General features: G+C 40.2%; 2 protein-coding genes across 4 annotated transcripts in view; one reads left to right on the forward strand and one right to left on the reverse strand.

Moving 5' to 3' along the window:
- The window catches only part of stab1 (stabilin 1), a 62,667-nt gene that overhangs the window by 30,619 nt on the left and 10,951 nt on the right, over positions 1-21,097 (reverse strand). For all 3 annotated transcript variants that reach the window (XM_037100646.1, XM_037100648.1, XM_037100647.1), the window contains 24 exons: positions 16,910-17,047; positions 16,681-16,752; positions 15,583-15,696; positions 15,004-15,057; positions 14,699-14,779; positions 14,434-14,592; positions 13,575-13,637; positions 12,963-13,055; positions 12,738-12,824; positions 12,528-12,639; positions 10,720-10,906; positions 9,732-9,825; positions 8,964-9,122; positions 8,619-8,714; positions 6,806-6,901; positions 5,865-5,912; positions 5,405-5,538; positions 4,292-4,403; positions 2,942-3,019; positions 2,380-2,481; positions 2,153-2,257; positions 1,617-1,751; positions 455-583; positions 287-340 (listed from right to left, as the gene is read on the reverse strand). In XM_037100646.1, the coding sequence (XP_036956541.1) occupies positions 287-340; positions 455-583; positions 1,617-1,751; positions 2,153-2,257; positions 2,380-2,481; positions 2,942-3,019; positions 4,292-4,403; positions 5,405-5,538; positions 5,865-5,912; positions 6,806-6,901; positions 8,619-8,714; positions 8,964-9,122; positions 9,732-9,825; positions 10,720-10,906; positions 12,528-12,639; positions 12,738-12,824; positions 12,963-13,055; positions 13,575-13,637; positions 14,434-14,592; positions 14,699-14,779; positions 15,004-15,057; positions 15,583-15,696; positions 16,681-16,752; positions 16,910-17,047 (2,502 nt within the window). The remainder of the gene's footprint in view (positions 1-286; positions 341-454; positions 584-1,616; positions 1,752-2,152; positions 2,258-2,379; positions 2,482-2,941; positions 3,020-4,291; positions 4,404-5,404; positions 5,539-5,864; positions 5,913-6,805; positions 6,902-8,618; positions 8,715-8,963; positions 9,123-9,731; positions 9,826-10,719; positions 10,907-12,527; positions 12,640-12,737; positions 12,825-12,962; positions 13,056-13,574; positions 13,638-14,433; positions 14,593-14,698; positions 14,780-15,003; positions 15,058-15,582; positions 15,697-16,680; positions 16,753-16,909; positions 17,048-21,097) is intronic.
- LOC119020883 (tripartite motif-containing protein 35-like) lies at positions 18,754-21,092 on the forward strand. The gene has a single exon (XM_037100649.1). It carries the CDS (start codon positions 19,028-19,030, stop codon positions 20,429-20,431), a length of 1,404 nt encoding a protein of 467 aa, XP_036956544.1. The 5' UTR covers positions 18,754-19,027; the 3' UTR covers positions 20,432-21,092.

The raw sequence follows: 21,097 nt of genomic DNA on the forward strand, positions 1-21,097 counted from the left end.
ACAACTTTGACTTCAGTTTGTCAGTTAAATCAGCTCAGGAAGTAAAGACATGACACAAAGACAAAGCTTATTTTCAGTGCAGTGCAAATAATAACAGCAGCACCTGACAGACACGGCATGATTGCACATTATCTCGTCTTCGCAAGCTTTAGTTTGTGAATGTCAGAATCTGGTAGGTGATTCATCCCTGTGATCACTTTTGACACAGTAGTTTGTGTTTCTGGGGAATGCTGAAAGGGAGTTCATGTTTTTGTGGCCACTCCCTGATAACTAAGAGCCTTCTTACTGGTTTGTAGCTGAATAAGCATCGAGGTGGTCCTTCACAGTCTGTACACCTTCCCTGGAGACAAAGACAGAGAGGGAGAAAAAAGGGTTGGAATCAATCAATCAATGAATCAAACAATCCATCCATCCATCCATCCATCCATTGATTTTTCACTCCCTCCATCCTTACATTGACTTGTGTGGTGACCAGTTTACTGCATCTGTTGCGGTGGACTTTGAGGACCTGAGGGAGGACTATGATGATGCCGGTCTGGGTCTCAATGAAACTGCCGTCAAGAGGAACTTCATTCACAACCGTCTGGAGGACGAGAGGAGGAAAAACTAATCAGAATCTTTACTCCGCCTGACTAAATATTTATGCATTATAGCACAAACAAATAAAAAAGCTCGCTTTTTCCAATCATCCCATCATTTTTTAGATCAAATTCCCTCTTTCCAGGCAGCCACTGGGTTACTTTCCATTAAAATTAACTTGCTGAGATTTAAAGCTTGCTGTATATAAATAGTCCATTACAGTCAGCATTTTGGAAGGTTAAATTTTCTGTCAAAGTTTTGTTATCATCACCTGAATAATGCAGCAGTGAGCAAGAACTCTCCTCAGAGAAGAGTTCATCCTCAAACTGACTGTCTGCTGCCGGGAAGCATTTTATTGACAATCAATGATGTTATAAAATCAAACTCAGACGATGAATGGTACATAAATGGATGTTGTGAAAAAGGTAATGTGAGTTTACTTGTTTCTTATATTAATTCTGCTGTTTCGCAGCTGACTCTTAGATGTGCTTGAATGCCCTTGAACACTTTACCGGGTAAATATTTGAGGAAATGACTCTTGACCACCAAATTCATTTTACTTCGGCCAAAAATGCATGAAGTGAAAACAATTTCTGCTCAGAAGGAACTCTATTCAGAAACTGATCGGAATGCAAAATGGTAGATACCAGTTGTGTGCAAATATTTACACTATGTTACAAACTCCAGCAGCTTGATGAGGCACTAAGCATCTATTCTGTTCTGAGCACAGTTCATGAGGTGTTTTTTTTTCTGGTCACCAGGAGCCGTTGTGCCATCCAATCACAGTAGAGGAGGGGTGGGACAAATACAACAAAGACCAACCGTCATGTCCAACATGTACAATAGCTAAACAATGACTTAAGATTTGCAGATATGTTCATGCAACACATAGATTAACCATTACTTCTGCATAAACCATTACAGCTCAAAAGCCCTCTCAAACATTCCTAGCTGGGTGTTTTTCTGATATGAGACAACACTGGAAAGTTGGTCAAAAGACAGTGAAGCTTATGCTGTTCCAGCTACCGTTACAGTACCTTGTTGTCGTTGTTTAGGTGGAACATGACCTGGTAGTCGATGCCCAGCATTGTACTTTTCAACGTGCCGTCAAACAGGTGGTCGGGGAAGAGCAGCTCATTGAGAATCACATGGTACTTGAACACATCAGAGTCCTGAACAGAAGAAGTGTTTTAAAGTTCAGCTCAGTTCCCCAGTTGGAAAAACAACTAACTGATGAGACCAATTAGAGCATTTTTGGTGGAACTAAGAATGTCATCATTACGTAACAGAGCCAGAAAAATGTCTCTAAGTGTGGATGAGATGCCTGCAGCTGTACTGGTTGTTGTTAATAAACTTACATAAAAAAACAACTGTTAAATCAAGTTATTTCTGCCATTAACATGACAAGCTAGGTTGCTGATTGGCAAAAACAAAATAACCATGAACAGCTTAAATGAACAGCATGTCAGACTGAAGAACGAAGTGATAAGTGAAAACTTCAGTTTTTGTGTTATTCTGATCACAGTGGAGTGTGTGTGTGTGTGTGTGTGTGTGTGTGTGTGTGTGGACCTACCAGGAGAGAGGTGTTGGTCCTGCTGAGGTGCTGCCTGATGGCATCATCTGTTGGCAGCAGGAGGGTGAAATCATCCAAACCCAGATCATTTGACAGATTGTACAACTGTGAAAATAAACACACATCCACTCACAATAAGACACTCACAACGACACACACAAAAATAACAAGATTGTGTTAAGACGGACAGATGGACATACAGAAAGACAGGGAGACAGATATCTTACCAGGGCGTACTGTCTGAACAGAGTAAAGTTGGAAGAAGAGTTCAGGAAGGCCATCAGTGTGGGGGGCTCTGGGGGGAGGTCTGAGCGTGACGGGGCCAGAATCTGACCACACCCAAACAATGACACAAACAAAAAGGATATCAGGTTCACTCAGAAACTTGCTTTAAATAGGAGGTACAAGAGGAATTTATCTGTCACGCTGACAACACTACGGGTTTCAAAAACAAAGCCTGGTTTTAATTTTTCTATACTACATTAAAAAGACATCTACTTCATGAAATGGAGTATGGAGGATTGAGGCTGCTCTGTATTCTGGTGGGACGGCAGCGGATGCTTCTGTATCTTTAGCCAGATGGCAGCAGGGTGAACAGACTGTGGCTGGGGTAGGTGCTGTCTTTTAGTATCCTTTGGGCTCTGAACAGACATCTCACTCAATGTTTAGGGCCTCCAAAGGGTCAGCCCTCAACAACCCCATGATCTTTCCTCCAGTGAGGAAGTACTTCAGCAGAATGTTGTTTGCTCTACTCTGGATCTCCCTGACTGTGAAGTGGCTGACTCTCACCTTGTCAATGATGTGGATGTAGCCATTGATTGCAGGCAGGTTGGGGGTGAGGATGGATGCGTTTCCAATGCAGACCACCTGAAACAAAAGAACAACACTTTATCTGATTCTGATCCAAGGTCTGAAAATATCTCAGGTGTGATTGAGATATTTTTGAAAGAGTAACTAATGTCCGATTTTCTGAGGCAGGAGCTCATAAGAGGGCTTTTATCAGAGGTCAGAAACTCACTATGATGAGATGCTGTAATAATAAGTAATTAATTTTCTAAAACATTAAATGAGACTGAAGTTCAACTCCACCAGCAGTACATATTAAATATAATACAGCTTATTCTGTGGGTCAGTTTATATCATTGTAGAAATTTAAGGTTTAATATTTACTTGCACTTATTCTCTTTTGTTCTGATAATTAAATGTGATGTATATTGATCTCATATCTGTGTATTAAGTACAGGAAGCAGGGGGAAACAGCTAGCCTGGCTCTGTCCAAAGGCCAGAAATACCTTCAGATCACAGAGCAGAGATTTTCAGCAGTGAGAAGAGAGTGCTGAAGTGATGACATGTTTTTGGAGGCTAACCTGGAAGAGAGCAAAAGCCTGTGGGAATTTTCCACAGGATTTTGAATTGTTGCAGAAGAAAAAATTTATGACACTTGTACATTTTGTTCAGGATGCTTATCTCAGAAGTAATAAACGTATTTAGCGTTTAAGGATTTAAACAAACCATGTCACCGCTGCATGATTTCAACATCACCACTACAAAGCTTCCTGAATTATTCAGAGGTCTGAAGTATTTATGTCGTAGAAACAAATGTGAAAATATCTTTAGCCTGTTTACCAAGAGACCTTCCAGACAAGCGCAGCGCAATCTCCTTTATTCAGACTTTGATTGGAATTACTTTATATGAAAGGATTCATGAGTAGCTTTCATGACCTCTCATTTAAAACGGCCGCCCTGTTTATTTCCGTGTCTGAGATCTTTGTCTTGCTCGTACATATCTTACAAACCCTGTTTCATGTGTAACTGGCAAAATGACAACTCTGCACTGTCCAGGAGAAAACTTGCTGAAAAAATAGGTTAATCTAATCCCCTACCTTGATGATGGAAACTTGTGTGTCGTTTGCAAATTATTTGATCAGTTGACTGGTGGAAGCTGACTGTGATTTGGATACTTGTGAGGTTGCTAGGCTTGTGCTCGTACAGAAACCAAATTGGTGCAAAGCATGGCGCCAATCTCCTCAGTACATCTGAACATCAGGGGAATTTACACACACAACCTTCTCACAAATATGCGTTTTACTAAATCCACCCAAATTTACAGACAGTCTGTCACAATTACCCCATTCTCACCCCGCTGCTGTTGGTGACTTCCCAGTAGGTCGGAGGGTTCAGAGTGGGCAGCTTTTTACCCACGAGTCTGTCAAGATCTTCTCTAGAGTAGAATCCTGGCAGGAAATGGGCCCTACAACCAAGACGGGAAAAAGGTGAAGGTCACAATTTAGTTTTTACCAAATGTCACTTAATCAAAACGGAAATTATACATTTGTTGGGGAGCACTTGTTGGCCACATCAAGCTCGCTGCAGCACTATACTCATGGCAAGAGTTTACTATTCACATGTCCAAGTTTAACAAGCCTGAAGTTGATGCAAAACACCTGTGCATTTGTAGGCAAAAAGCCTCATAAATGTTGATGAAAACAAAGATAAATCAACATCCATGACATGCTTGTTAACTTGAAAATGATCCTTCCTGCTCTTTTCATGATATTCGATATTATTCAGGGATTTTACTTGGAGGTGAGAGGAAGCTAGAAATTATGTTAGTGCTGGGGTACAGAGTCAGCTCTTTAGGAAAACTTTTATGTTGCTTCTATTATGATTTGCAGGGGGAAATTTATTTCTGTGACAGAGCTGTTATCCTGACTTGAAATCATAAAATAAAGTTGCTCGTTTGTGTTTATCTGGAATTGTATGTCAGAACAACAACCAGCCATCATATGTACAATGGCAGCACATCGTATCTCTGGAGCAAGCTTCTGAGCATAGTGTTAAGTGGATATAATTTTCTGATATAATGTCTATCTAATGTAGTTAACCTGTTGACTCAAAGGAAATCTTTGATAACACTTGCTACCATACATACAAATTTTCTGTAACTTGATCATCTCTCCTGTGTGAGCTCTGTAGGACGGGTGAGGCTGGGTGAGATGATGTTCATCGGGTAAAAAATGCAACACATTTTTGCCGATAATAGTTATCTTTTTTTAGAAAATAAAGCAGTCACAGAATCCTTTTGTTAGGTAATCAGATGTGAAGAGTGACATCTATTCTTCTTTGTATCAAGCTATGTTTAACATGTCCTCTCTGTACTCGACACAGAGAGGTAACTAATGGCCACTTTACAGAACTGACATTTGCTCTGGATCCTTACACACAAACTCCAAGCACCACTATGTGACTAACCGCAGGAAGTGAGGCAGGCGGTGTCGGTTGGTCCAGAATGAGTTCTGAGATAAAGTGATGTTCCTCAGAGCATCTCTAGATGGAACCAACACTGTGAGGTTCCCACTCAGGTCCTCTGCAGTATGACTGGATTTCTGAAAACATACAGAGCACAACAGATTTCATATTTATTGTTGTTGAGGTATTTCTTTTTTCTTTTATTTATTTTTTTTTAACAAACTACATTACTACAGCATCTACACTGAAAGATAAACTTGATTTTACAGGCTAGGTTCGTTAAACTTCATTAATCCTCACAGGAAAAATTAGTTTGGCTGCCCAAGTATATTGCTCCTTAGTTTGAATTTATTTTAGCATTATGCTAAAAAAACAAAAACAAAACAGGATGACCATATAGTTTTAAAAGAGAAATCTGAATTAAGTAACTATATATAGAGCAGTGAGTCTGGTTCTTACACACCTGAATCAGCCGGTAGAAACTGTACATCTTCATGTCCATGTCCAGCTCCTACAGACACAGACACACAATTATTATGGGATTTAGTCAGACCTGACACTGTAGACAGACACAGGTTCCACAGTACAAATAATAACATCTCTTGTTGCTATGTTGCTCTGCTAAGAGCATGCTCGACACAGTGTAATTGTTTGTCTACGTAGACAATTTCAAGAGGTTTCCTTTTTTTTTTTGCACCTGTTGTGGCCCACACCGCAGCAGTGTAAAAAAAACTATGCTCATTCAAAAGAAATGGGAGGACCTGCGTTTTTACTGCACTGCCTGATTTGGTCTGAATGAGGCGTTAGGCAGAATCAGAGCCCTTGAGTAGAGAGTCGCAACAATGGAAATTCAAAATGCCAATTGACTTGATTCATGGAGACTTCAGATAGTTCCAGGAAGTTCTAAGAGGGCAATGTGAATGCATAATACAGAACAAAAGTACAATGTTGAGCAGTTTGTAAAGACGTCTGGATAAAGACTCTCTCTACTCAAGGGCTCTGGGCTCAATCAGGCACTGCTGAATCCGTCAAACTCCTGCTAAATCTAAAAATGAGCCAAGAGGTAGAGTGTGGGTGGAGATGAGGTGAGCTGAATCAAGCCTACTAACTAAAAGTGGCAACAAATTAACAAGCTAGGCTGGTACTGTGTTCACTAAAAGGGAAGGCACTAACCCCCTTGTTATTCAGTTTGAGATGCATCAAATTGCAACCAATTTAACTGCTTTCTACCAAAACATCCAGCAGTTAGGTTAATCAGCTTGTGAGGAATAATTTCAATCTGTTGAATACATAATTAATCAACACTGAATCGGACTTGGCAGGTACCCATTGTTATGGGGCCTTGATGATGGGAAGGAAAACAACTTGATTACATCGCTATATTATACTGGTCTGAATGCTTACATCCATTAATGATCCATAGCAGATGAATCCGTCTCCAGCATAGCCATCAGGGCAGGTACAGGTGTGAGATCCACTCTCCTTCTGCTCACACTTTGCCTGAGTACAACATAGAGGGATCATGGGACATATGTGACCTACTGACATTGCAGTAATCACAAAAAACAATTTGAATCTAACAACCACCAATAACACAATCATATTGTACATCAAGGTCCTCAGATTAAGAAATACCACAGAAAGTTGGGAAAAGAATCTAAAATTACTCTAAAGAGCAACATGAATTTTCCAAAATAAATGTCCTGGTACTTCACAGATATGAATGGTAAGATCTGAGAACTATTTTTCACCAAAGTATAACCAGAAACTGAAAGAGAGGCAGGAGGAGATGAGCACACTGGTTTGTGGATGCTTTGGACTCTACTATTTACAGCCACTAAAGGGATAGTTTACCAATTCAAAGTTACAAAGCTTGCCTGTAGTTCCATTTATCCATCTAGATTGTTTGGGTATGAGATACTGTCCATAGAGATATCTGCCTTTTCTCTAATGACGGCACTTGGTTTCTGGTGCTCGAGGCACCAAAAGAAAAAAACAAAAAACTCAAAAGTCAGTTATGTGAAAATTAAGGCATGTTTGGAAAGTTTTAGGAAGCTTGTGGTGATTCTTTTCTGTGTTTCCCAAATCCCCTCAATAGTGGTGAGAGCAAAGTCAGCCTTACCCACAATTAAAAAAACAGAGGGCCATTCTTTAAATTCTCAGTTCTGTGGGGAGGACAGATCTGTTTTGTTTTTGAATTCCACAGAGACAGGGAATTGGCCCTTTCATCTCCTGATAGTAAAAGTATCAATCTGACACTTGCCAGACAAAGTAGCCCTTCACCCCAATAAAGAGAATAATGTCTTCTGAAGATAACGTAGTAACAGCAGGATGTGAAGAAAAAAAGATTATTCCTTTGATTATTATAGCTGGAGATCAACTCAAGTCTGCGAGACATGCGCACACACACACACAAAGCAGACTCCTGCTGTTGCAGTCAGATCAAAGGGACTATAAAGCCATGGACTGGATTTTAACATATAGGTAAGATTTTGCCTGAGGCCAGAAATCTCTCGAGTTTCCTCTACATTTGCCTTGAGGGTGCATCTCACACCCAACAACAGGACCCCCCAAAACCCCTGAAAGACACAAAATATTCTATTGATGATATGTTGGGAATTCAGAGACATTTATTCTGAAAATATCCCTCTGATGCAAATTTTCTTCCAATAGGTAATAATCAAATTATAGATATATCTAGTAAAAAACGCTTCACAAGTGTCATAAAACATCAATCTGGCCTACAGAGAAATCAAATACCCAAGTGTTTATTGACTAACAATTGTATCAAGATTAAATAAACTTGATCTTTTTGATATTTCCTGTTATATTTCTTGTCTTTATTTTTATATGGTTGGTATGAAGGTAATACAAAAGTAATATTTTGTTTAGAGGTAATAAGCAGCTTTAGGGGGATTATTTCTAAAGTAAGCCTCCCAATGTTGCTCATTTATCAGTGACAAGTTGTCTGTGTGTACTTTGCAGCAGAAAACAGAGGTCTGTTTATCGAGAAGAAAACCAATTTCCTATTATGAAAATGAACAAATTTGGCTTATTTTTTTTCCTTCAAACAAAGGCGGTGCTCCAAACATTAACAAGGACAAACACTGACCTAGTTATACTGTTAAAGTTACTATAACCAAATCTTTTTTCGTGGCTGACATGACATGAATCAATGTGTGTGTGCGTGCATGCGTGCGTGTGTGTGTGTGTTTACCAGTTGATGGCAGCCTCCATTCTGCCTGAGGCAAGGATTAATGAGGTCACACACGATGCCGTTTCCCATGTAACCCGTTTTACACACACACTCACTCTGGAGACACACAGACACAATATTTATTGTCAGACAGCTGAAAAGTAACTACTTTATTGATCATATATTCAAAAGGAGATTATGAGAACAAAAGAGTAAATGGACTTAGTTAGTTAGTCTTTCTTCAGAGAGACAAGGAGTGCTCGACAGACAAGACTAAGAGAGAAGAAAGGCATAAAGAAGATGCTATTAAGTGTTAAGCTGTTTAGTTAACAGTTTATCATTCCTCATTAATTCTTAGTAAATGACCTGTCCAGGTCCAAGGTGGTTGCAGTTGGCGTTGGGGCTGCAGCCTCCTCGACTATCCGTCTCACAGTTATTGATCTCCACACAAACTGTCCCGTCACCTGTCCAACCTTTACCACACGTGCATGATGCCCTGCCAGGAGCCTCGTAGACACACTCTGCCTGTAGAGAAAGGTGGTGAGAGAGAGGATGTTATAAAGACAGGAATGCAGCTTTGAAACTAGCAGTCACCAGAAACACAACACAGAAAATGGCAGCTTATCTATATTATACATTTGGATTTTGTTGATGAATCTATTTCCATATCCAACACTGCTGATGTTTGAAGCAGATGTTAAGTTGACAGTCAGACTGTCATGGTTTTGAGTTTTAGTTTAGTTTTTCCTGTTTTATGTTACCTCACTGCTAGGGCTAGTTGAGCCCAGGTGTGAATGGTTATTAAGGTGCTTAGGGAGGCAATTCAGCATAGCATTGTCGTTGGGTCACCGACTCACAAATGGCCCTAACGCCCTTGAAACTCAGAGCTCACACGTGTCCTTAATGACTCTGTAAGGACAGAGTTTAAAAGCCTGCAACTTCCTTCAAGTTATCAAGAACTGAAGAAGCTTCTTAAATGAGAGAAGAAACATCTTCAAGGAACTGAAACACGTCCAATTGCCTATGACATAGCACTTATAATTACCAACGACCTTCATCAACACAACAGTTATTCCTATACAAACATACACACAGAAAATATAGACAAACACACACATAAAGAGCAAATCTTACATTAGTGTCGCAGCCTCCTCGGTTTCTCTTTAGGCAGGGGTTGATGGCAGAACAAGAGTGACCGTCACCTTCATATCCATCCTTACAAAAACAACTGGTGCAACACACACAAAGATTTGTGATGAACAAACTCACCAGCTGTGGAGGTAACAAGAGATACCGGTGGTGATCACTTGTGAAGCCCGGCAAAAAATTACTATACGCTCCTCTAAAATCATTGAAAAGGATGAGTACAGTAAGCTGGATCATCATCTCGCAGCTGGCCGCAGTCACATGGGCATGCATGTATAAATGGGTGTGTAGTTGGTGTGGTGTTGTGTCGGCATTCATTATATTTATTTGAAATTTTAGCTGCTCATCTGAAGCTTACCTAAACAGTGATTAGGTGTTGGTGACCAAAAAGTGACTAAAGCTCCTGAATGAACACCTGCTCAGCAGTTACCTTGGCAGCTGGATTTGTAAGATCAAGTGAAAGTGTGAACTTATGAATCCATCTTTCCAGATCATATAGCGTCAGTTAGTGTTCGGCATTTATATTGTGATTCAATGTGATGACCAGCAACAGAAGCCACTGTTCATTCAAAAACAGCAATGTGCGTCAAAATATACATCATAACTGCAGTGCAAAATTCACAGAAAGAAGCACAGAAAACATGGAGGGAAGTCTGCACTCAGCTTTCGACAGGCTTTGGCAAGAATTTGATTTATCAACTGGCTTCTCTGGTAGCGCTCTTGCTCCCAATGATCTGATTTGTAGATGTTAGCGCATGATGGGCAGATGGTTTGTCCAATCATATTCCATGATATTTTGGGAAAAAACAAGCTCAACAAAAATTAGACTAAAAAGAATACTTAATCTGTTTTGTTACCTAAAACTAACAATAATACAATGACTCAAACTCATATACACACCAGTTAAAAGATTTAAAAGAATCTAAATCAGGTGGCAAATTAACACAAGCAGTTGCAGTAGAGGGAGTATACTTACATAGCATTCATTCTTGTGGTTGTACAGTATGCGTGGATGTGACAGACTTGGTTTATTCCTCTGACGTCACACATCATGAGCATGCTGTCACAGTCGTTTCCTTGGTACCCCTCCAAACAGGAACCTCTCCGACACACACCATTGGTGCCTGGACGGTTATCACACACACCGTGGACACAGGTACAATCTGCATACATGCACGCACGCACACACACACACACGTGACGTTTTCAGGTTATTCAATAGTGTCACACCAGGTGAAACACACCACTGCAATTTGTTCACGATTTCATTTGTATTTGCTACATGAAACAAAATAGACTAAAAAGTTAAGAGATAAAACGAGGCTGGTAACTCAATCAGTGAAGTGTGTTGTGTAAAACTCTATTATAAAACTGCGTTCAAATAACATCCTGTGCTACGTACTCTGTGTGAAGAGAAAACCATTCAAAAGAGCCCTCAGTTAAACCTTGTGTAGTAGAGCTGTACATTGTAAGGGACTCAGCTGAACTCTGTCAGTGTGTTTACATGACACTCAAGAAAACCAAATTATTGCGTTAGTCTGACCATGATCGGATTTTTAAAATGCATGTATACACCTTAGTCTGACTAAAATAGGACCGGATCGGATTTCTCCAGTCTAATTAAAACACCTAGATTATTTGATTGATAGTCGCATTACCTGTGCTAGTATACGTTACATCAGATTGGATTCGGATTTTGCGTTCTGTGCAGGCTCAAGATTTTTTCCCCAGGGGCCGTGACCCGGGAGTAGAAGGAGACTATAGTCGTGTTGGCGCCAAAAATAGAAAACAACACGATGAATCTTTCCTCCAAAATCATTGCAAGCAAGAGTGTCATTGTGAATCTAGTTTGTGTAATTATCATGTACACCAAATACAAAATGTACAAAGATGTAGCTTCGTCTTGCTCTCTGTACGCCATCTTTCTCGAATGCCGAGGCAGAGTTTGCTGTTGCCACCTATCGTACCAGGGTATGACAGGCCTCGGCCCAGTAATTCGACTTTCTCACCGGCATCTACACTCGGACAATTGCAGTTGTCTGACTGAGTAGCATAGTCGAACTATGGCTGTAATCCGAGTATCCGACTAAGCTGTGCATGTAAACACAGTGTGCGTAGGAGAGCATAGTTCCGCCAGCCCCCTTTATCGTTTTATCACCTGTGATCTACAAGGGCTTATAGTTCATTCCTTTGTGAGGGCCGGGCTTGTGATTAATCACACTAGCCACAAGTGCTTACAGTGCACTGCTTTAGGGTGGCGGGCCAAGAGTTTAATCATAAACAAACCAAGCCTTCTCTAATTTTTAATTTACGGAGCTAATGGAGCCTTCAGCATAAAAGCAGGATTAAGAACTTGTTTAGTTCACACCCGGGACCAAACTGACTGTTTATTGGTGTTGCTGTCTTATAGTACCCAATAAACTCCGTTGTGCTCTGTACCAGACTCATGCACATCTCCAGTGATCTCTGATCTCTTGGCTCCAGCCTTTTTCCTCTATTGCCACCATGATGTTATCATCTGTAGCTTAAAGTCAAATGTCTAACTAACTCTAAAGGAGATATTGCCTTTAAATTTGGTACATGTGTTTACTGACTCAACAGCTGTCACTTCTGACAATGATTAACAGGTGTCAGAAATCTTAATTTGGCTCTTAGAGTGTGTTTGTGTAAGTGTTTATTGTATAGTTGGTAGACACAGTCTCGTTTGAATATGTGAAGAGATATACTCAAGCTAAAAACAGTTATTACGCTGCTCTCCAAGTGTTAATGAAGAGGAGCTGTTACCTTGGTCACACTTGTCTCCATGCTTGCTTGGATCCGAGCAGATGTGGCAGGCGACACCCGTGAAGTTTGAGTGACAGCTGCATGAGCCGTTGCCATGGATACCGTCAAAGCACTGCATGTGAGAAGGAACAAAAAGTATGAATAAATAAATTAAAACAAATCGGCTGAGAAACACAGATTTGGTGACAGAAGAGTTTGTTATTTGCTCACTGTTCCTTTGTCGTAGCAGGGATGTTTGAATCCTCCAATACAGGGTTTACAATCCGGACCATAAAAACCTTTACAACACTCTGCTACCTGTTAAACATACACACACAAACAAGTGTGAGTTCCAGTATGAAGACGGAATACTCACTCAGTCATCGTCATCGTCATAAAGTCAACATGGTAAAGACAGCTGACAAATAAAGCTGCTGATGAAGTGTTGACTCTCACCTTTCTGGTGGCGTTGCAGTATTTGGCACAGCCTGTACTAAGTGTTGGTTTGAGAGGAGAAGTGGTGTAACTACAGCCAATCTGATGACTTTCCTGGAGACAAACACACAGATTTGTTGGCTTTCTGTTCTCGTCACCGCTGCCCATCAGATATCATAAAGTAGTATGTCTTTTGTGGGAGATCTGTGCACAAATTGCTAAACTGAATCAAATAAACGCTGGTAAATGCAAAGGTTTACAGCTCAGACTATGATTGGTGTCAGAAATAATCTAAACTCTCATTTTCTCTATGTAATAGTTGTAAAACAGGAAAGTTTACGATCGTACAATTCATTTTTTTGATTGCTACAGCTCTCTCTCTCTTTTAGTGTCTTTTTCATACCTTGCTATGACTGTCACTTTGAGAGGACAGGTGTTAAGAGTGTTTTTTTTTTGGTTTTTTTTCTGACACCGAGTACAATCTATGCTTTTATTCAGTTTAGAAAAATAACATATTCTACCACCATTACACTCAATCTTAATATTCTGAAGATGTTATGGTGCAATCAATAGTTTCCATCTACCATATGACCCCTCCTTGGATGCTCTGTATAGAATTAGCAATGTGTTTACCATTTCAACGGTACCTTCTGGACACTCAGTCTGATAGAGATAACTGCAGTGAACACAGGGACCCTGAAAACACACAAATATATAAATATGAAAAATACATTTCAGCTTTAACTGTTAGCATATGAAAATAACAATGAGAGCATCCAGACTGATGAACAATAACGTCCAGTGGTGACGAGCCCGCACGGTGCAATCCAGCTGTGTCAGCAGCTTAGGAAAAAGTTTGTATTGAAAACATATTGCTGCTGTACATTGTAGAAAACAAACTCCAGAAGGATATGGTTTTAAGAAGACTCATCAAAGACAAGAAGAATCCAACACATGAAGACATATTTTTGGCTGAGTCAACATCAATTACCCCGCCAATCATAATAAAAAACACCAAAACAACCTTCAGAGAACCTATCAGTGCCAACGATTGTTTGGCAGTATGTCTCAGGTAAAATTATGTATTTTATGTGTAATTTGCAGTCTTATATATGTTATATAAGTGTTTAACAAATTGTATAAATAGTCAAGACTAAATTACTAGAGTAGACCATCTAGAAATAAGCACTGCAACATTATTTTGTAGGAAAATGTGCATTCTGATTGGCTGTCAGTGTTTCTAATGTTTGTCAAATCGCTCTGAATTCATTGGGATCTAAAATAAACTTTTCTTTGGGAGAAACAGCTAAACGCTATCCAAAAGGAGAATCCAGGATCAAAAACCACCTGAAACCACAGTATGTGTAGAAAACAAATGAGCAAGCTAACATTAGCCACTGTCAGCTAATTAATTAAAGATCTGTATCTGTTCCTGTTTTCTCCTGTTTGTTTGTTCAGAGTTTGATTTGACTCTCAGCCTCCCTCCCCTCACCACGATGATCTTGCTCTCAGTGACATCACAGCGGTGAGGCAGGATGGGAAGGATGGAGGGCGGGTAGAGGATCCCATCAATCATATGGATGATCCCATTGGACGCCACAATGTTGGTGCTCGCCAGATGGATGCCTTTCTCGCCCAATAGGATCTCACCCTGGACAGGGAAGAGATAGACACCTAGTGTAAATATGAACCAGCTAATGTGTAGAAAGAAAAAAAAACTCACGAGAGACACTGCAGAGCCAATCAGTAACACTTACATCATCCGACACAGTGATGGTGACAATCTGATTGGCCATCGTCTGAATTCGAGGGAGCGCAGCCAACGAATCGACAGTCAGCTATGGACAGAAAAAAATCATCATCAATTTAAAGGTTTATTTGGCTTTGTTTTCAGATTTTTGTGACTTTTGTTATTCTCAAGGACAATCTGGATCAGGAAATATGACAAAGTGTTGGCCAGATGGAATATCTTTCTTCACTTGCATCACTATTGGACCAAAAAAAGTAGAAAGGAAGAACATATGGTAGAATGGATTAATGGCAGCAGTGTGGAGTGTCTTACCACAGCGTGGGAGTAAACATGGTGTCTAAGAAGTTCCTGAAGTTTATGTTTGGCCTTGAAAAGAGCAGAACATAATTAGAGAAGAACTGTTAAAATATATATATATATATAAATATATGATACCATAAGATGTGCCCTTTAAAAAGGTGCACTATGGTGTTTTGGAGAAAATATTTCAATCAGAAAAGGATAAATCTTCACTAATGTTTGTATGTCTAAACAAACCAAATAAACAAACTCTGTGTGTCATGAATAAACTGAATAAACAAACTGACCTTAAAGGACAACACAGTTTCATACCGTTCTTTGTTTGTTTTTGGAGGACCCTGCCACCTTTCTAGCTTCAGAACAGTGTTCCGGGGACCTTATTTTCTTCTGAGAACAGCTTGCTTACTTATTCAGTTATGGAAAAATTCTTAATTTGAATTATTACTTCCCTAATATTGTCGATATTAAAACTCTGAGAATGACATTTCTTTTCAAAAACTACATATTGCACTTTTAAAGTAGCCTGTATGTTATCTGCACTAATCACAAATACAATAAATACATGACAACATAAATACCAACAGCACCTACATCGCTCAGCATGTACAAGAAGCTGCCATCTCTGGATCGGTCCACAGCCTGGTTGGTGGGGACGAACACAGTCAGGGGTCCTGGACCCCGAAGAGGAGGGGGTGACCCAGAGTTCTACAAACACACACAATGACATCTTATATGATTAGAGGATTTGGCATTAAATTTGATTTACAGCTCGCTACAACCTGTCTGACAACTGACTGCTCGCAAAGCCATGCCTCCCCAGTTACAGTTTCTATGTCTGTCAATCATTCAATTCTCCCGAAGCAAACATGGAGTTTACATGAGCAGTGGAGGAACTGAACTTCAAAATGTGTATTAGTGTTTCAAAAACAATGAGTCCTTGATTTCAGAGACAAATAAAGACACTGCTTCTCATGTCAAGCCAGAATCTATGGATGGATTCTGCTAAATGATAACTGCAGGCAACTGTAGCTTAGCTGGCTAATTAAGCAATGTTACTTCCATGAGTTGATTGAAATTGGTCAGCTGATTTTTCAATATTTCAAGATGACCTGTTTAAAGCAATTAGCCATCATGTGTATACTGAGGAGCCTTTTACAAGCTACATACAGTTCATTATGTGATGCTACAAGGACTGAGGCTAAAGCTGACAGAAAAAGCAATGTATGTTAATACATTTGGCTGGGTCAAAAATGAAAATAGTGTGGTGTATAAAATAATGGTCCTCAGACATAACACTACATTACTGCTTGTAGGTGGTAGGCTAGTTAACCAGTCATGTTAACATTAGCATCTCACATTTGCATGGATAAAAAACTTCTGCTATTATGTTTCTGGCTTTTGAGAATTAAAAGAGACACAAATCTCAAAACTTTTTAAATACTCACAATGCCCTTACACTATACCATGCACACTGCCTCAGCATGTGGAGACTGGAAAACCTGCGATGACTAGTTTAGATTTCTAAGCTTTGATTTGACAATCACTGTTCCAGGGGAGGGGTGTAGCAAACTGTCAAACATCCTGAGAATCAGGACTTCTTCATCTTATTCACAAAAGAAGCTTGACTGATTTCCTCTCATTTGCAGTTAAAAACAAACATCTGTGTCATGACCAGAACAAAATACTCACATCAACCAGAGACAGGAAGCGGTTAAATTTTTCATCCTTGGTCAGAATCTCTCCAATCGTCTTATCAGCAAACTGGACACAAGAAGAAGATGATCAAATATCATAAACTACCATAACATCACCTGGGTTTATATAAACTTTATAAACTTCACATTTAATTTATAGTTAACTTTTTAGTAGATATTGTATTTTAGTTTTTCGGGTTTTGTGAAGTGACCCTTTAACCAACCTTTTCATCAAGAGGAGACCTGTCAGATAGTGTGTTTGTGATTGGCCGGTCGATGATGTGGATGATCCCATTGGCTGCTGGCAGGTCTTCCTGGATGACGGTGTACTGTCTGCTGGGGTTGTCCATCAGGATGAACCTCTAAAGCAACCACACAGAGATAAACTTATCAGTGTGTTTATGAGCACTAGTGTGTTATTGAGACAACTGTGGAAATGAAAAGCCAGGTTTAGGCTGTTAACCTGATTCCACATGAGGGTTTCCAAGTGAAACTTTGCGTGACAGCATTCTCAAACAGACAACATCTCAATGTGGCAGCAGTGTGTCAGGTTTAAAGGAAACATCATTACTATATGGTGCTGTCTGTACTGTGCATCACACCCGCCGATAAGGGGGGACAAATGGGTCTGTTGTCCCGGGCCCAGGGAAGAGGGGGCAGACCTGGGCCCTCATTGAATTACAGCTTTTTATTTGCTTTCTTCCTAACTGTCCTTGAAATAGTGGTCAAGATCGTTATCTCAATTTTAGGCCTTAAATACATCCATAATTTGTTTATAGGTCTTAATTACATTTAGTTAAGTCTTAAATATGTACATTCATTTGCCGCTTCTGTCATCATCTTTTCATTTCATCTATAGTTAACTAAAATTAAATTCCTAGATAAAAACTAAAGTAGTTTTTAAATTTAGTTCAAAATGGTGTTAAAAAGGTCTTAAAAGTCTTAAGTTTGACTTGTTAAAACCTGCAGAAACCCTGGTGAGAGGAGAGAGAGAGAGAGTCATAGTGGAGCTGGAGGGGCCCACTGCCCCGTCAGAGAGTCTGAGCAGGATGGATCAGAGACTAATCACACATTTAATTTCAGCCAGAGCAGAGGAAGAGCAGAGGAGAGGAACAGGAGAGAAAGAGTAGAGGAGAGAAAGAGCAGAGGAGAGGAAGAGCAGGGGAAAAGGAGAGATCTGGGCGCAGAGGGCTCATCTAAGTTTATCTCATCCCGGGCCCAGCCAAGACTGTCTGCTGGCCTGCTGTGCATCATCATTTTTTTAAAACAAATCCAAAAGATGAAAATTTGTAAAATTCAGGCACATTTGCACAGTCATAAACTTTGTTCCGGTAGTACAAAACCAGTCCTCTATTTGGTCCAAATGCTCCAACAAAAACAACTTCCAGGAAGCACTGTCATCCATCAGTGGTTAAGGGAGAAATCTGATTAGTGACCAGCTGCGTGTAGACATGATCGCTGGGACTGATGTGGTAAAAGCTGACTCTTCTAATCAGTCTTCACTTACATGAATACAAGAATAAACTTCCAGAGCCTCAGCTGTCCTTACTTGAATATATGTGTCAAATACAAACACAAACCTGTTAACTGAGAAGATTTTGGTACAGCATGTGTACACGGAGACAGCCACATTAAAAGTAACATGCACTTAGCCCCGCCCCTCCCCATGTGCCCAATGGGACCTTATTTCTGGGAAAATTGTATGGTAGTTAATGGCAAGAGACAACAAATTTTAGATTTTTTTATATAGCAAAGATGTCAACTTTCTGTGATAATAATATGGAAATCAAATAACTCCTTTTTTCTTTGTTTATGATTTTAACCCGTGAAGGTTTAGGCAGATTTTGACTTCTGAAATCCTCACTTGATTAAACTTTGGAGGTCATGTTGATCCAGAAGTACAACATGGCCTTGGACCTTTAACATGCAATAACTAGGGATGACTATAGACTACAGACCTTCACGTTTTGATCTAGTGGATTGCAACACACACCTGCTATAATAAGCAAGTGCAATCAGGTGAACAAAGCTCCACCCCCTCCTAGACTCAACACGGACAAACAGGAAATATATCTTATCCTTCCTTGTTCTGAGAGGAGACACATACTGCGAGACACGCTGTAAGATTCATACCAAAACCACCACGTCTACTGAGAGAAGATAGCTGCAGGAAGGGACCACTGGATTTACTGGAATACTGACTACTTGCACTTCAACCTGCTGCTGATTTTACGTAAGAAACTGAATGAGCCAAAACTAAAAGTGAAAGTAACTTTCAAGAACGTTCTACAGAGAAAACTTCCCTGTCTGCTTGCTGCATTTTCAGTTAAACTCAGATATAAATGTCTTTGAGATCAGAGGACAATCTCTCCTGTCCTATTTGCCATGACATTTTCAAAGATCCTGTTGTCTTGTCATGTAGCCACAGCTTCTGTAAGGACTGTCTGCAGAAGTGGTGGAGGGGGAAAAAACCATTTGAGTGTCCATGCTGTAAGACAAGACACTCAAGGAGTGATGCACCTCGTAACCTGGTACTGAAGAACCTGTGTGAGGCCTTCTTACAGGAGAGGGAACAGAGAGCATCAGCTGGGTCTGAGGCTGTCTGCAGTCAGCACTCTGAGAAACTCAAACTCTTCTGTCTGGACCATCAGCAGCCAGTGTGTGTCGTCTGTCGAGACTCAAAAACACACAACAACCACAAATTCAGACCAATCGATGAAGCTGCACAGGATCACAAAGAGGAGCTCCAGAAAACCCTGAAGCCCTTACAGGACAAACTGAAGCGCTTTGAACAAGTTAAAGGAGACTTTGTTCAAACAGCAGAATACATCCAAGTCCAGGCTAAACACACAGAGAGTAAAATTAAAGAGCAGTTTAAGAAGCTTCATCAGTTTCTACAAGAGGAAGAGGAGGCCAGGATCACTGCTCTGAGGGAGGAAGAGAAGCAGAAGAGTCAGATGATGAAGGAGCAAACTGAGGCATTGAGCAGAGAGATAGCAGCTCTGTCAGACACAATCAAAGCCACAGAGAAGGAACTGAGAGCTGAAGACGTCTCATTCCTGCAGAACTACAAGGCTGCAGTGAAGAGAGTCCAGCAGCGCCCCCTGCTGGATGATCCACAGCTGGACTCAGGAGCTCTGATAGACGTGGCCAAACACCTGGGCAACCTGACCTTCAACATCTGGAACAAGATGAAGAAGATGGTCTCCTACACTCCTGTGATTCTGGATCCAAACACAGCAGACCCAGAACTCATCGTGTCTGAAGATCTCACCAGTGTGAGATCTGGAGAAAAAAAGCTGCTTCCAAAAAACCAGAAGAGGACCAAATTCCCCTGCTGCGTCCACAGCTCTTCAGGCTTTATTTCAGGGATTCACAGCTGGGACGTTGAGGTTGGAGATAACAAGGACTGGGAAGTGGGAATGCTGGCAGAGTCCATCATGATTAACGGACGCCTACAGTCTGGATTGTGGAGAATTATGTTTTCTCACGGTAAATTCACTGCATTCTCCAATTCAGATCACGAGAAAGATTTGCCCGTGATGAAGAAGCTCCAGAAGATCAGAGTTAATATGGACTTTGACAAAGGAAAGTTGTCATTCTCTGATCTTGATACAAACACACACATACACACATTCACACACTCCTTCACTGGCATCCTGTTTCCATATATTTACACTGAGAATCAGGTACCCCTGAAGATTTTACCAGTGAAAGTCTCTGTGAGGGTGGAAAAGCACAAGTAGAGATTATTATGATAGAAAGTAATGCTGTCACAGGCTTGACTTTGATTAATATCTTTGGTTGTTACCCTATAAGTGAGTTTTTCCCCCTCAAAAAAAAAAAAGAATATTAATGAAATGTTTTATACGTGAATATATAAGTGAATGTATGTACTTTCTCTCCTTAACAAATCTGCTATTTTTGAAATTTTGACTTGGAAGATTATGGGATGACTGGGGCTTACGATGTTGACAACACTTTGGTGAAATGAATTAGCTGATAAATTTATTACATTTAAGATGGTGGCAGGTAGTGGAGGATTATGATCAAATTGTAGACATTCTATAATATGTTCAGTGGTGATGATGGTGCGGAAGCTGGGGTGTTTTTACAAATATCACAAGACTGTATGTTTACTTTCTTATGTGATGCAATTCCTTTTGAAGCAGGATGTTGTGCCGGGACAAATCACTGTTACTGGAATATCAGTTCATAAGAGAAATGAGAGGTTTCATTTAACAGACAGGCAGAAAGGTGGCATTTATTAATGTTAATAGTAGCGATGACAGCAAAACTAATCAAATGAAAATGTTCTGTGGCACATTGTGCAGGTTTTTTATGTGGTTTCTCTCTTTTTTCTTCTTTGGATCATTCTGATTGTGGGGACCAATAAAAGTTAAAACAGTTTA

This window comes from Acanthopagrus latus, chromosome 6, assembly GCF_904848185.1.
Source record: "Acanthopagrus latus isolate v.2019 chromosome 6, fAcaLat1.1, whole genome shotgun sequence".
In the NCBI taxonomy this organism is placed as follows: domain Eukaryota; kingdom Metazoa; phylum Chordata; class Actinopteri; order Spariformes; family Sparidae; genus Acanthopagrus; species Acanthopagrus latus.

Excerpts from the sequence above, each read along its gene's own strand:
- LOC119020883 (XM_037100649.1), top strand. The coding sequence starts at position 19,028 with ATGTCTTTGAGATCAGAGGACAATCTCTCCTGTCCTATTTGCCATGAC.